The following is a 14,775-nucleotide window of genomic DNA, read 5'->3' as shown; positions in this document are numbered from 1 at the left end:
CAGTAATGCTTCATTGCTGAGCACACTTTACTGAGGCGTGGTCCCCAAGATACGGATGTTGCTGGACACCGTAAGCCATGGTAACTTCCTCAACACAGATGTTGATGAAGGTTGGGACCTAGTTGAAAACTTCGCTCAATCTGATAGCAACTACAATGAGGAATACGATCGCTCTGTGCGATCTACAGGAGAGGAAGATGCCAAATACAAGAGGGACATGAAAGCCCTCAATGACAAGCTCGATCAGCTCCTCAACCAGCAGAAGCATGTTCATGCTATATCAGAGGAAGAGCAGTTTTAACAACAAGATGGGGAGACTATGCAACTAAAGGATGATAATTAGATCATCAACCAAGGAGGTTACAACAGAGGCTACAACAACTACAAGCCGAACCCGACCGTGCCTTACCAACACCCGATGCACATTCCGATACCCCCATCGGGTTCGTCCTCGCTGGATTTGCTATCCTTGATGCACATAGTCCTATACACTCAGAAGACGGACACGATCACCATTAATGCAAGATTCGACAATCTCGCTTGTCATCTGTCAGCCACTTTCCAAGAACTGCACGACCGATTTGATGCCTTGGGTTCCCGAATTCAAGTGATTACGGATAACTCGGCTTCCACCTCCAACAGTCACACGGAATCTGCAAACGCGATCGCCCTACAAAGTGGCCGACAATTACCCCCTCGAACAGTACGACAGACATCACTAAGGATAGTAATGATCTAGATGGGGAGGATCTCGGTGAACCGACCACTTCTGCTGAACAACAAAGCCACTCCCCAGGACAACCCGATGCTCAATCCGATCCTCTACCCGACCTCACTACTCGGACAGGCGATCGGGTTGACCCTCCAGTTCTTGCAGACAACCCGGGAAAAGAAAAGCAGAAAGAAAGGAGATTCATTCCCCCACCTTACAAGCCACCTCTGTCGTTCCCTGGACGATTTCGCAAGGAACTCCTGGAGAAGTACAAAGCATTGTTCGAAAAACAGATGGAAGAACTCGAACTTCGCATGCCCCTCATGGACGCCTTCACTTTGATTCCCCCTTACCAGAAATTTCTGAAGGATGCAGTTATGGAGCGGATCAAGCAAGTACAAGGGATGGTTATACTCAATCATGAGTGCAGTGCGATAATCCAAAGGACTGCCGCGCCTAAGAAGCTGAGCAACCCCGGATCTTTGACTTTACCTTGCTTGATCGGACCATTGAAGTTCAGAAGATGTCTTTGTGATTTGGGAGCATCAGTCAGCTTGATGCCACTCACTGTAGCTAAACGTCTCGGATTCGAGAAATTCAAGCCTACCGACATCCAGCTGGTTCTGGCTGATCGAACTACGAGGTTGCCAAGAGGAGTTTTGGAAGATTTGCCGGTCAAAGTAGGGTCAGTAGACGTACCAACCGACTTTGTAGTTTTGGAAATGGATGTGGAGCCAAGGGATCCGCTTATCTTAGGACGACCATTTTTAGCCACCGCGGGAGCAATAATTGACGTGAGGAACGGGAAGATCGATCTAAAGCTCGGGGAAGACCTCACTATGCAGTTTGACATTCGGGAAACTATGGAAAAACCTACAATAGCTGGTCAAACCTTCCGGATAGAAGAGTTAGAAAAATGCATGAGGAAGCATTTGAGGAGGTTGCGATAGGGGATCGCCTACAAACAGCTTTGACAAATGATGGTAAAGAGGGATTTGTGCCTCAAGAAACGGAGCTCTACAAGGAATTGCTTGATACTTATCTAGATGTCATCGAACGAGAGCTAAGTGAGAACATGAAGGAGGCTGAAAGAGAGGGAGTAGTGCTTGACAGTAGAAGTTTGGACAAGTCAGTAGTCCACTCCTACGTCATGTCCTGCAGTTGCTCAACACCGACAAACCCGGACACTGACCCAATCGCCCCATCGAGTAGAGTGATCGAGCACCACCTCGAGCAGTAACTCCAAATCACCAATGATTGGCCCGAATCTAAGGCACCTAAAGTGGAACTAAAACCTCTACCAGATGGGCTAAGGTACGCTTTCTTAGGACCTAATTCAACTTATCCGGTAATCGTTAATTCTAGCCTGCCTAAAAAGGAATTGAAATTGCTTTGCACTCATTTAAGAAACTATAGGAGAGCAATAAGCTACACTTTAGATGATATCAAGGGTATATCCCCTGATCTTTGCACTCACCGGATAAACCTTGAAGATGAATCGTACTCTAGTATAGAACCTCAGCGTCGCCTAAATCCGAACCTGAAAGAAGTGGTGAAAAAGGAGATTCTGAAGCTGCTCGACGCTGGTGTTATCTACCCTATCTCTGATAGTACTTAGGTGTCCCCTGTGCACTGTGTCCCGAAGAAAGGAGGAATCACCATCGTCAAAAACCAGAAAGATGAGCTAATTCCCACAAGGACGATAACTGGTCATCGAATGTGTATCGACTATAGGAAGCTTAACGTAGCCTCGAGGAAGGATCATTTCCCCCTGCCTTTCATAGACCAGATGCTGGAACGACTAGCTAATCATCCTTACTACTGCTTCCTTGATGGGTATAGTAGATTTTTCCAAATCCCAATACACCCTGCTGACCAGGAGAAGACAACGTTCACCTGCCCTTATGGAACTTTTGCCTAAAAGAGGATGCCTTTCGGTTTATGCAACGCTCCCACAAATTTCCGAAGATGCATGACATCTATCTTCTCTGATTTAATAGAAGAAATGGTGGAGGTTTTCATGGATGATTTTTCGGTTTAGGGAGATTCTTTCTCGTCGTGTCTGTCAAACCTCTGCAAAGTGCTAAAAAGGTGCGAGGAAACCAATCTAGTGCTAAATTGGGAATAGTGCCACTTTATTTTCCAGGAGGGAATAGTTTTGGTGCACAAGATCTCAGAAAAGGGGATAGAGGTCGACAAGGCTAAGATCGAAGTGATGGTTCAGCTGCAACCTCCTAAATCAGTGAGAGATGTCAGAAGCTTTTTAGGGCACGCAGGGTTCTACAGGAGATTGATTAAGGACTTTTCTAAGATCGCACAACCATTAACACGGCTACTCTGTAAGGAAGCGGAGTTTATTGTCGACAAAGACTATTTAGACGCCTTTAACAAGATAAAGGAGGCTTTGGTGAGTGCACCAATAGTCCAAGCTCCTGACTGGGACCATCCCTTCGAGATTATGTGTGACGCGTCTGGCTACGTTGTGGGAGTAGTATTAGGTCAGAGAATAGATAAAAAAACTCCATGTGATCTACTACGCCAGCAGGACCATGGACGATGCCCAGACGAGATATGCCACAACTGAAAAGGAACTCCTTGCTGTAGTTTTCGCGTTCGAGAAGTTCATAAGCTACTTAGTCGGTTCTAAGGTGATTGTCTACACGGATCATGCCGCCCTATGGTACATTTATTCGAAAAATGACACCAAACCCAGGCTCCTCAGATGGATCCTTCTTCTGAAAGAATTCGACATAGAAATCCTGGATAAAAAGGGGATTGGAAACGGAGTAGCAGACCATTTGTCAAGAATGAGAATCGAAGACCCACTCCCAACCGACGATTCAATGCCCGAGGAAAGACTGATGCACATCGCCTTCTTGGAAGAAATGAGCCACATGATCAGACACACGATAGCCCACTCGATCCCCAAGTCAACCGGGTCGATCGAGTTCATGGCTATCGAGTCGAATAAGCTCCCTTGGTACTCAGACTTCGTGAACTACATGGTGTGCGGAGAAATTCCCAAGGACTATGACGCTCACAGAAAGAAAAAGTTCTTCAGAGATGTCAACAACTACTACTGGGACGAACCTTATCCTTACAAGAAAGGTATGGATGGCCTGTTCAGAAGATGTATAGCAGAAGAGGAAGTTCGGGGAGTATTGGAGCACTGTCATGGGTCCGCCTATGGAGGACAATTTGTAACCTTCAAAACAGTCCAAAAAATATTCCAAGCTGGTCTTTGGTGGCCAACAATGTTCAAGGATGCACAGCTCTTCATTGTACAATGTGATTCGTGCCAGAAAAGGGGCAACATAGGTCAACGGAATGAAATGCCTCAGCAGCCAATCTTAGAAGTCGAAATATTTGACGTCTGGGGAATTGATTTCATGGACCTTTCAACCCACCCTCGAATGGAAACATGTATATCCTAGTGGCGGTCGACTATGTCTCGAAATGGGTAGAAACAATCGCCAGTCCGACGAATGATCACAAGACCGTAATAAAGATGTTCGAAAGCATTATCTTCCCCAGATTTGGAATACCAAGAGTAGTGATCAGTGATGGAGGAACCCACTTTATCAACAGGGTTTTCGATGGCTTGCTGATAAAGCACGGAGTCAAGCATAAAGTCGCGACAGCTTATCACCCACAAACCAGCGGACAAGTGGAAGTGAGCAACAAACATATTATAGCGATATTAGCCAGAATTGTAGGAATCACAAAAAAAGACTGGGCATTCAAGCTAGATGATGCACTTTGGGCTTATAGGACCGCCTACAAAACACCGATTGGGCGGACACCTTTCCAGCTTCTTTACGGAAAAAATTGTCACCTTCCGGTCAAGGTAGAATACAAAGCAATGTGGGCGACCAAGCTGCTCAACTTAGATATAAAGACCTCCCAGGAAAGAGAGTAATAGATCTCCACGAACTCGATGAGATACGGCTGGAGGCTTATGATAATTTGAGAATCTACAAGGAAAGAACCAAAGCTTTTCATGACAAGAAAATCTGACACAAGGATTTAAAAGCTGGAGACAAAGTCCTTTTGTTCAACTAAAGGGTTCGGCTATTCCCTGGGAAGCTCAAGTCAAGATGGTCAGGACCCTTCGGAATTAAGGACGTTCTGCCCTAGTGAGCGGTCACTCTTCTTGATAACAATAAGAAAGAATTCACTGTGAATGGACAGAGAGTGAAGAGGTACATGGCAAATGAGAGCACAAAGGAGGAATCATCTCTGCGTCTCGACGATCCCGCGCCAGTCTGATATGAATTGAAAGTCAAGCTTAGAGACTATAAACAAGCTCACTTGGGAGGAAATCCCAAAGGCAGGTCTGTAAATATCATTAACATGTTTTTAGCGCTTTCTCTCCTCAGTCCTTATGCCCTACCCGATGAGCTACGCGATCCCACCCTCGATCAACACCTCGGATGCTGGTCCGAGTAAGTCGTTCGTGCGCATTTCTGAGCTCTCTGATGAGCAAACACCGGCACCTGCTGAAGCCGGAGACGACCCAGGCTACACGTTGGCGAGTATGGAGGATGTTGCAACCTCCTTCTTCACCAACCCATGAGATACCACTTTCATCCGATCTTTGTATATAACATTGCATTTACTTTAATTCATTTTGTGTGATTCTTGGATTCTTTTTCAAACTTTTATTTACACAGGGACTGTATTTAACATTGTGTTTTATTTTCTTATTTTTATTATTTCAAATTTTTGCATGCTAGTTTTATTCATTTGAGTCTGCATTGCATCTATGTGCATTAAAAACCCAAAAAAAAAAAAAAAAAAATTGAAAAATTTTAAGAAAAATAAAAGAAAAGAGAGTTCATGTAGTTGCATTTGTATATTAGGATTGAGTCTAGTTTGTTTCATATAGGATTGTCGCATATGCATCTTAGGGGACAATGATTAAAACCACCTTGTTTAAAATCAAACCTTAGGATTGAAGCTATAGCCCTTAGTCACAGTTCTTTGTTGCTAGATCAGTCTTTGGAAAAAAATGAAAAATCTTTGCTTAGACCCTTTCTGTCGATTGAATGCTTCCTCCACTTGCTTGAACATTAGCACATCTATATATTATTGGATTTAATTTGAACTTACTTGTCTTGCTTATGGAATTTGAATACTTGCTCATGGTAACTCCAAACTCGGGTTAGCACTCCACTTTTTACCAATCTTTTCGTTTAACCCGATTCGTTTGTCCTACCCATGAACCCAAACCTTTCTTTCAAACCTTGTTGTGAATTGTTGAGTGAGGCCTCTTTCATTGTGTTATAGGTTGTGAAACCTTGAGAGTATTGAGAACGACAAAGAACTGTCTCTTGATTTAGCTAAGTTAGAATTTGAACTAGCTAATAGATTCGATTTTGAAGGTTAGGTGGTTAGAATGTTTATTTGGGGTTGGGTTGTGGAATAAAAAAAAAGGAAGAAGAAAAAGTCCCTAAGGTTAGAATCAATTAGCTCTAAGTCTCTAAGTAAACAAAAAAAAAAAAAAAAAAAGAATTCTTGCTATAGTCTCCTAGAAAGAAAGAGAAGAATATATCTACATTAGGAGTTTAGCAAAGAAAAAAAAAGAGAGAGAGCTAGAAGTTTAAAGTTTAAAAGTCTAAACTTTAGGGAGGAAAAAAAGAGAGTTAAAATAAAGGATGTGGGTAGTTTAAATTCTAGGGATTTAAATAAATAAAAAAATGAAAATGAGAGTGAATGAGAAAAGGGTAGATCATCAAGAGTTAAGCTTTGTATGCCCAAATTGTTCTCAGTCTTAGATAGTTTTCACAACTGTCTAGCATTCCATCTTTTGAGAGAAAACCACCCAAAGAATTTGTTTGAAACCACCTTACTAAAAGGCCTTACCCTTGAAACCGATTGATCTTGATTCACCTTCCATTTGCAAGAATTCGCCAAACACTTAATTGAATGTGAAAGAGATGTTCCTTATCTTTAGTTGGAGGTTGAGCTAGATCGATGCATGGTAATAAGCATAGAAAAATTTTGTAAGTATGTTGATTGATCTTAGCACCATTAAACTATCTTTAAGGACTATAGCTTGAATCTTTCGGTTAGCATCTTAAGGTTATGAGTCCCCACTTTCAAACCGTACCCTCTTACTTCCTTGCTAGAGGACTAGCAAGATTTAAGTTTGGGGGTCTGATAACTCTCTAATTTACATGTTTTTAGCATCCTTTTTTGTCCATATTTTGCATTGTTCATACCTCTAACTTAGCATTTTTAGGTCATTTACTGTAGGAATTCACTTTTAGAGCATTTAGGGTGTTGCATTTCTGTATTTGCATATTTTGGATGAAAACAGGTGCTAAAGAGCCAAAAATGGGGAAAAACAAGGACAACTCGAGCATGTACCCGAAGGAGCCATCGAGCTGCAAGAACAAGTCCGAACCCCAAGACGATCGAGGAGGATCCAAGAGCATGAAGAGCAACCCGAAGATCCACCCGACTTCATCCTCGTGTACCCCATCGAGTAGATCATCGGGCAGGTCTGGGAAGCTAGGTCAAATGGGTTTCCATATATAAACCCCCTCTTCCCCTAGCTTGAAAAGGAGCACGCCGCAGACCCTCAAACCAGAGAGCGAGAGCTTCTGTGAGGGAACTGAGCGACTCAACATTTTTCTTCTTGTTTTGCATTTTTATTTTGTAGTTTTCTTAGATTTCTATCCTTTACTTTCTCTACTCTACTCTATCTTTTAATACAATGTCATTTTCATTCATTTTGATTGCTTTGTTATTCGCTTCTATGTCCGAGTAGTGTAGTAAAGTTTCTAGAGATGGGATAGATGATTTTGTGTTCTTGATCGGTTAGGATGCTTTAGTTGATTGTGAATGATTGATAGATTTCCTTCTAGATTGGTGCTTTTAACGCTGTCAACAGACCGAAAGGTTGAGATTAGATCTAGGGCGTTTACAAATGCTACAGGCCGAAAGGAGTAGATAAAATGCTTGATTTAGCCAATGCTAGAGGTTTACTTAACTCTGAGTAACAAAATTAGATGAGTTTAAGTATACTGACAATAATAAATCGTTCTTAATGTCTGCTTGTTCATATTGCTAGTGCAACAGTGTGGTAATGTGTTCAAGGTTGATTGTTGCTAGTGCCAAAATGTGGTGACAAGGTCTTAGAGGTTCATTGTCTAGGAAATAATTGCTTGAGGCATGTAATGCATCCGTACTGGTCTAGAACACTTAGGATTCGATTACCCCCATCCTTAGGAACTTTCGTATTTTATTTATTTGCATTTCTTTCACTTACTCGACTACTTACCCGATCAGGTACACGATAACCTGTATCGAGTAATACCTCGAGCTGTTCATATCTCACTTGCATACTCGATCACCCCACTCGATTGCTTGCATCGAGTGCTTAGGTCGTGTGGTTTACTTGTTTCTATTCTTTTACTTTGTTTATTTTAGGAATCGTTAGAACCAAAACCCTAATTGCTTGGCTTGACTTGCATTGTTCTGATCATATCCTTCCTGCTAGCAATACACAACCATTTGGATTGATAACCCTTTGTACTACAACTGCATAGGGGATTCATACCCTGGGTGAAAACCTGTCTATCACGCACACAATCTCAATGCATTGATCTCTCCTACCAGAGACTCCATATCCTGCTCCTGATCCGAAGCCGCCCGCTTCCGACTCAAAGCATGTGCAACCAAGTTAGCCTTACCAGGGTGGTAGAATATCTCCAAATCATAATCCGCCACGAGCTCCATCCACCGCCTCTGCCTCAAATTCAGCTCGGGTGAGTGAATATATACTTTAGGCTCTTATGATCTGTAAACACCTGTACCTTTGCACCATAAAGATAAGATCTCCAAATCTACAGGGCAAAGACTACAGCACCCATCTCCAAATCATGGGTAGGATAGTTGTCCTTATGCTTCCGCAACTGCCGCAAAGCATAGGCAATCACCTTCCCATGCTGTATCAACACACAACCCAAACCAACTCTGGATGCATCTGTATACACCACATAGGGGTCCCCCTGCTCAGGCAAAGCCAACACCGGAGTAGTAGTCAACATATCCTTCTTGCTTGCAAAGCCCTCCTCGCACTCCTTGTGACCAAACAAAAGGAACATCCTTCCCTGTCAACTTAGTCATAGGTCGTGCTCTGATCTATGTGGCATTCTGCGGTCTAGGCCAATCCCTAATAGCCTGAATCTTCTCCGGATCTACAGAAACGCCATCTGCAGACACAATTTGACCTAGAAAACCCATCTCACGCTGCCAGAAACTACACTTGCTCAACTTAGCAAACAACTTCTGCTCACGCAGCTTCTCCAGAACTGCTCTCAAATGCATTGCATGCTCTTCAGGACTCTTAGAATATACCAGGATGTCGTCGATGAAAATGATGACAGACACGTCCAGAAACTCCTCAATCCCTGCTACAGTCTCAACCAGCTCTGCACGCGAAGCATAATTTCGCCCCCTACAATGAACCCTCAAGTCATCACGTAGGGCCCTCAAAAACCTCCTGATCTGAGCCTCCTCAGACTCCATATCCCGACTCCCATACCTCAGAAGTCGACTGAACTCCAATTCAAGCTCCCGCACTGACCGAATCCCCTGAGCTAGCTGAAGGAACTGCACCTCCAACCTATTCAGTGCCTCCCTAGGGAAATACTTGCGGTTGAACTCCAATACGAAGTCAGCCGAAGACATCTCCCTCTGCACTCTCTTGGCTGCCACAGAACTCCACCACAACTGAGCATCACCAGTCAAATAGTGGACCCCAATGTCCACCAAAAACCCTTCAGGACATCTTAGAGTATGGAAGTTATGTTCCACACTCGTCCTCCACGCATCCGCCACGGTAGGATCTGTACTTCCCGGAAACCGCTCGGTACCAATACGGCCCATCTCAGTCAGCATGCTGATATAATGAGAATGGACCCCACATCCGCCGCCACCACTGGTGGCACTACCTGAGCCTGAGCCGGTGCCATAGGTGGCAACCGCTCTAACATATGTGCCGGCAAACCCACAAGGTCAACACCCGGGACTCCACCCATTGGGACACCCGCACTCGGGGCCCTAACATTACCGGCTACTGGAGCATCAACACTTCCCCCTCCGGCCACACTCATGGAATCCCCCTGAACACCCTACGACTCGCTAACACCCTTTGCTGTCACACTATGGTCCGCAGTCTCACTAACCACTGGGACTCTGCCCCTACCACGACTATGTCCGCGTCCACGACCACGACAAGCAACAGCATCCTCTCTACCCATCTGCACTACCATGAGCAGAAGGCTAAGCATACAATTAACATAACACATAAACAAAAACTCACCGTGGAATCACACTATAGGCTCGAAGAAGATGTTCTAGGACTCCATGCCACACACAATTGACTAACTCACATAATCAATCAAGACATGCAATCCCAAACATCACAACAGAAACCTAGTGAACCCAAACCTAGAACCGTAAGGGCTCTGATACCAAACTGAAACGACCTGGCCCGTTTTTTTTTAATTAATAAATAATAATAATATAATAATAATAATAATAACAATAATAATAATAAGTAAACTACGACTAGTGGTCTCATACCCACTAGCCACCTAACCACAATCACAAACAACAGCGGAATAACAAATACCAATATCAATTAATCCATAATAATTCCAAAACCATAAACTAAAGATCCAATCAACATAACCTAGAAAACTAGCAATCCTAAACAACATTCTAGGACTCAACTCTAGCAATCTAACAAAAGTCAGACAACAACCAAGCGAGACTCTAGAACATCCTCCTCTTAATCGCCTTGATTCCACGATCACACTTTGCATTTACCTGCACCACAAACACAAATTGAGACAATGTGGTTATTACCAGCGGCGAGGAGAGAGAGAGCTCATGTAAGGGGTTCAAATCCTCTTTCTAAATTTTTTTAAAAATAAAAAACAACATCGTTTTATGAGTTAACAGAATCTCGTCACTGAAATTTAATTCCGTTAATTTATTCTGTTAAATGATTTAACGACGTTTCTTATTTGGCACGGTCAACGATAGTTTACGATTAAACTGAAAAGTCAATCAAACTTAGGATTTTATTTCAACACATACAAAGTTAATGCTTTTTCACCACTTTTGCAAAGTTCAGACTTTTATGACATTTTTCCAAAAATAAAAATAAGCTGAATAATCTATACTACAAACATTACCTCTCCAAAATGTAATTAACAATATGTTTACTGCTATCCTATAAAAGTACTTAAAAGAAATCCTTTTCACAAACCTACGTAGAACTGAAACGGGTACGGGAACTAGAAATGGATACTATGGAAAACGGCAAAATAAAAATTTATAGATACAGGAACAACATGAGTACTTCAATAAACATATACCTATAAATCATCATATTCTACATTTTCATTAGGGTTTTTGTTCCGTCTCCATAGAAGATTAAGGTTTTTTGACAAAACCATTTAAGTTATTATAGAACATAACTTGCTACAAAGTCAGGAAAGAAGTTTATAACATTTTTAGATAAAAATACACTAAATTTATGCAAAAATTGTCTCGGAAATGTCCCCAAATCACAACACTACAAAAAAAGTCCTCATTGATAGCATAAGGTAATAGCACGATTTGCTGAACTGCTATTGAAGATGAATTATAATTTTGGTTATCATATAATAGCATTTTATTAAGGCTAAGACAAAATTTTACTAAGCAAAATCGATTATTCCGCCCAACACTTAGCCAAAAAATTAGACATTTCACCTTCACACTCGATTTCCCCTCTTTCTCTCAAAAAAACCTAAGACTCTGAAAAAACCTAAGACAAAAACCATCCTGAGACTTGACTCTCTGAAACCCACAAATCGATTCTCCCAGTCACCGGTTAAATTCGCCGGCCGCCGTCGTTGAAGGTAGCCGCGACACTGAACCTCTTGCTCTTTCCTTCAACCCTGATCCCCTTTCTCCATCTCCAAAGAATCAAACCCCAGATCTTTTTCTTCGTCGATGACCAGCCCAGATTTTGAAGCTTCACTTCTTCTAATCGTCTTCACTTTCTTCTTTTGTCTTTTGCCGTTAAAGACACCGGTATTCCTCTCATCTTCTATTTCTCTTCTCGGCTCATATTTCTTATTATCATCTCAAGTAAATTAACCTTTCGACGGCATCACCATTAAACCTAGATTTCTCCAATTTGAGCTCAAATCTCCTTCATCCTGAATTGATTATGAGTTTCCTTACCGTTCGAGCTATGGCAAAGTAACAGCTCAGAGGACTCAGGTTACTTTTCTGCAATTTTAAATTTAGGAATCGATTTCAATTGCAAATTAATAGAAGACGTGTTTGTTTTCATTTCTCTCTTCAGATCTGATGTATATTTATTTTCCCACGATTTAGCGATTATGATGCCAGAGAGAGACAGAGAAAGTCTGGGTTCGATAAAATTGGCGGAGAGGGAGAAAGAAAGAGTCTAGATTATACCTAAGGGACGAACCAAGATGAACAAGGTTTGAATATTGTTTTTGTATATAATCCTTAAGGCGTCTACAATGGCCAAGATGAAACCAACGACCTTGATTTATAGGGCGAGTCCTCAACCCACTAGGCCATACGCTCTTAGTTCTTTTGTATATATATTTTAAGCTTTGTAGTTGAATAGATCTCTAAGTAGCTGCTGATGTACCGATGATTTTGATGGTTTTAGGTCCAAAGAGAAGCTGGTTTTGTCTTGGAACAGATTATTGAATTGTAGAAACTTCAGCTCAAGGAAGAGAATGTAAGAGAAATTACAATGACTGTCTTCTTTTTGGTAACCTAATCGTCGTTTTTTTTCTCCTTTAATTTTTTTGGATTTTGGTTTTTAATGCTTAGGGTTATCTGGAGAAACCTAAGAGATGAAGTCTACAAGTGATAGTAAGGACGGTAGACTCTCAGCAGCCTCTAGAGTTGCAGTGAACAAAATTCTAGACAAGAGAACTTCTCGAGGCAAGAAGAAGCAAGATGACAACTCAGCAGCCAACTCATAAAGTTGTTATGTGCTTAAATATTTTCCCATCTATCTTCACAATCTGTAAGTTTTGACCACCATGAGTGTGATCTTATGTACTTATTTCATTTATATTGCTTATAATAAAACTTTGTTGGTGTTTTGTGGATTTGGAACATTAGTAGAAAATAAACTTTGTTGGTGTTTTCTGGGTCTGGAATGGTTATGCTTTCTCAGGTGGAGCATGTGGTCAGAGAAGAGACGACAGTGGCTACTTATGAACTCGTTGGTATATATTGTGAACTTCTTGTTGCTCGTTTGGTGTGATTGGCTCTAAAAAGTAAGTAAAAAACTAAACTCAGGTTTGTTGAAAAACCTTTGTACACACTCGTTTGTTTTTGTTTATTTGTGTTGATCATTGTTTGTGATTTTACTTCAAAACATGCTTTAATGATCTTAAGGTTAAGAGATGTTAAAGAACTCTTTCAGATATTGTTAAGCATGTTTCTGCAAAGTATGAAATATTTTTTTTCTTTCAGCTGCTATTGGTTTGCAACCAGATTCTGGTGTGAGTCGATTGGTAAGTGGTCGTAGGCTTTGTATTATTTCAGTGATAGATTTTGTACATACAAGCAGAAACTTTACTATCATACTTGTAAGATTTTCAGACAAATGAAGACTCTCTTTTTTGGATTGACAACAAAGACTCGGAGGCTACCAAAACAGAGGAGATTAGTTTGGGAATGTGAAGTTAGTTTTATTTTATTTTTAGACTGGCACTTTGTTATGTAAGACTTCTTTTAGATAATATAATATTTAATGTTATGTATGTCAATGATTTTATGAAATATATATTTTTTTAAATTATATCTAATTGAATAAATTATGCAAAACAAGATTCAAATATACATATTATAAAATTTATATAACAAGAGAATAGCACTAGTTTTGTGTTACAATAAATTGTATTATATCATTCAACTAGCGTTATAATATAAAAATGCTATGTTATGTGGGGATCTATCAAAGCAGGTCAAAAATGCTATAATAGGTAGGATATCTACTATGACTGCCGATGTCACAACATTTACGATAACGTTATGTAATATGTATGATAACATTTATTTCGCGCTAACAATATACATATTTCTTGTAGTGTAACTATCCTGTCCCCAACAATAACCAGCGGTCCCCAATAGTTTGAAACGTCTGAGAAACGTTTCCAAGACAGGGATGGTGTGCCTAATGGTGTCCCCGTGCTACATAGCCACAAACCCACAAAAGGACCATTTACATTAACAACAACATAACTATATGTTACATAAAATCAAATATTACTTATGAAAACGGACCCGCACATACGTGCGGTCCGTATCTATTAGAAAATGTAAGAGCAATACACAGATAATCATAACCCCTACGCCTCATCTTTCATCAAACTATTCGCCGTTCGCTCCTCCCTCGCCGTCGAAGTCGAAGTCGAAGTCATCATGGCGCCGAAGAAGGATAAGTTTCCGCCCCCGTCATCGAAGCCGGCGAAATCCGGTGGAAAGCAGAAGAAGAAGAAGTGGAGCAAGGGAAAGCAAAAGGAGAAGGTGAACAACATGGTGTTGTTTGATCAAGCTACTTATGACAAGCTTCTCACTGAAGCTCCCAAGTTCAACCTCATCACCCCTTCCATCCTCTCTGACCGTATGAGGATAAATGGGTCTCTTGCAAGGAGGGCCATTAGGGAGCTAATGGCTAAAGGTGTGATCAGGATGGTCGCTGCTCACTCGAGCCAGCAGATCTACACCCGTGCCACCAACACCTAAGATGTTTGGTTCTTGATCTACACCAGAAACTCATTAGAATCTTTGTTTCTTAGTCCGTTTTTGAGATATATGGCTATTTAAAACCGCATTGAGACTTCTAAAATTCAGTTGACCCTATGATCCATCACCGTTTTGACATTTTTCGTCATACAACCTAGACCGTATGACGAAATTATGACCGGTTCTTGTTTGGTTATGCGATAAACAATTTAGACCGTAGTTCTTTATTATTGACATTGGCAATTAATTTG

The 14,775-nt window shown here is 41.3% G+C and overlaps 1 protein-coding gene and 1 long non-coding RNA gene across 5 annotated transcripts; both read left to right on the top strand.

Moving 5' to 3' along the window:
• Positions 1-11,413: 11,413 nt before the first annotated feature.
• On the top strand, positions 11,414-13,577 carry LOC104698777 (uncharacterized). 4 transcript variants are annotated; one of them, XR_015562980.1, is made up of 8 exons: positions 11,414-11,812; positions 11,908-12,004; positions 12,090-12,309; positions 12,429-12,500; positions 12,596-12,794; positions 12,948-13,050; positions 13,250-13,290; positions 13,379-13,577. It is a non-coding gene; the product is annotated as an uncharacterized LOC104698777 (long non-coding RNA). The 4 variants fall into 4 exon arrangements; XR_753350.3 differs by having other exon boundaries at positions 11,436-11,812; positions 12,122-12,231; XR_015562968.1 differs by having other exon boundaries at positions 11,436-11,812; positions 12,122-12,309.
• Positions 13,578-14,120: 543 nt separating this feature from the next.
• Positions 14,121-14,636, top strand: LOC104698771 (small ribosomal subunit protein eS25-like). The gene has a single exon (XM_010414168.3). The coding sequence runs from the start codon at positions 14,201-14,203 to the stop codon at positions 14,522-14,524; it is 324 nt and encodes a 107-aa protein (XP_010412470.2). The 5' UTR covers positions 14,121-14,200; the 3' UTR covers positions 14,525-14,636.
• Positions 14,637-14,775: the final 139 nt, after the last annotated feature.

The sequence above is a fragment of the Camelina sativa genome, chromosome 1 (assembly GCF_030686135.1).
Source record: "Camelina sativa cultivar CO46 ecotype springtype chromosome 1, ASM3068613v1".
NCBI lineage: Eukaryota > Viridiplantae > Streptophyta > Magnoliopsida > Brassicales > Brassicaceae > Camelina > Camelina sativa.
This window is presented reverse-complemented; position numbering and strand designations above follow the sequence as displayed.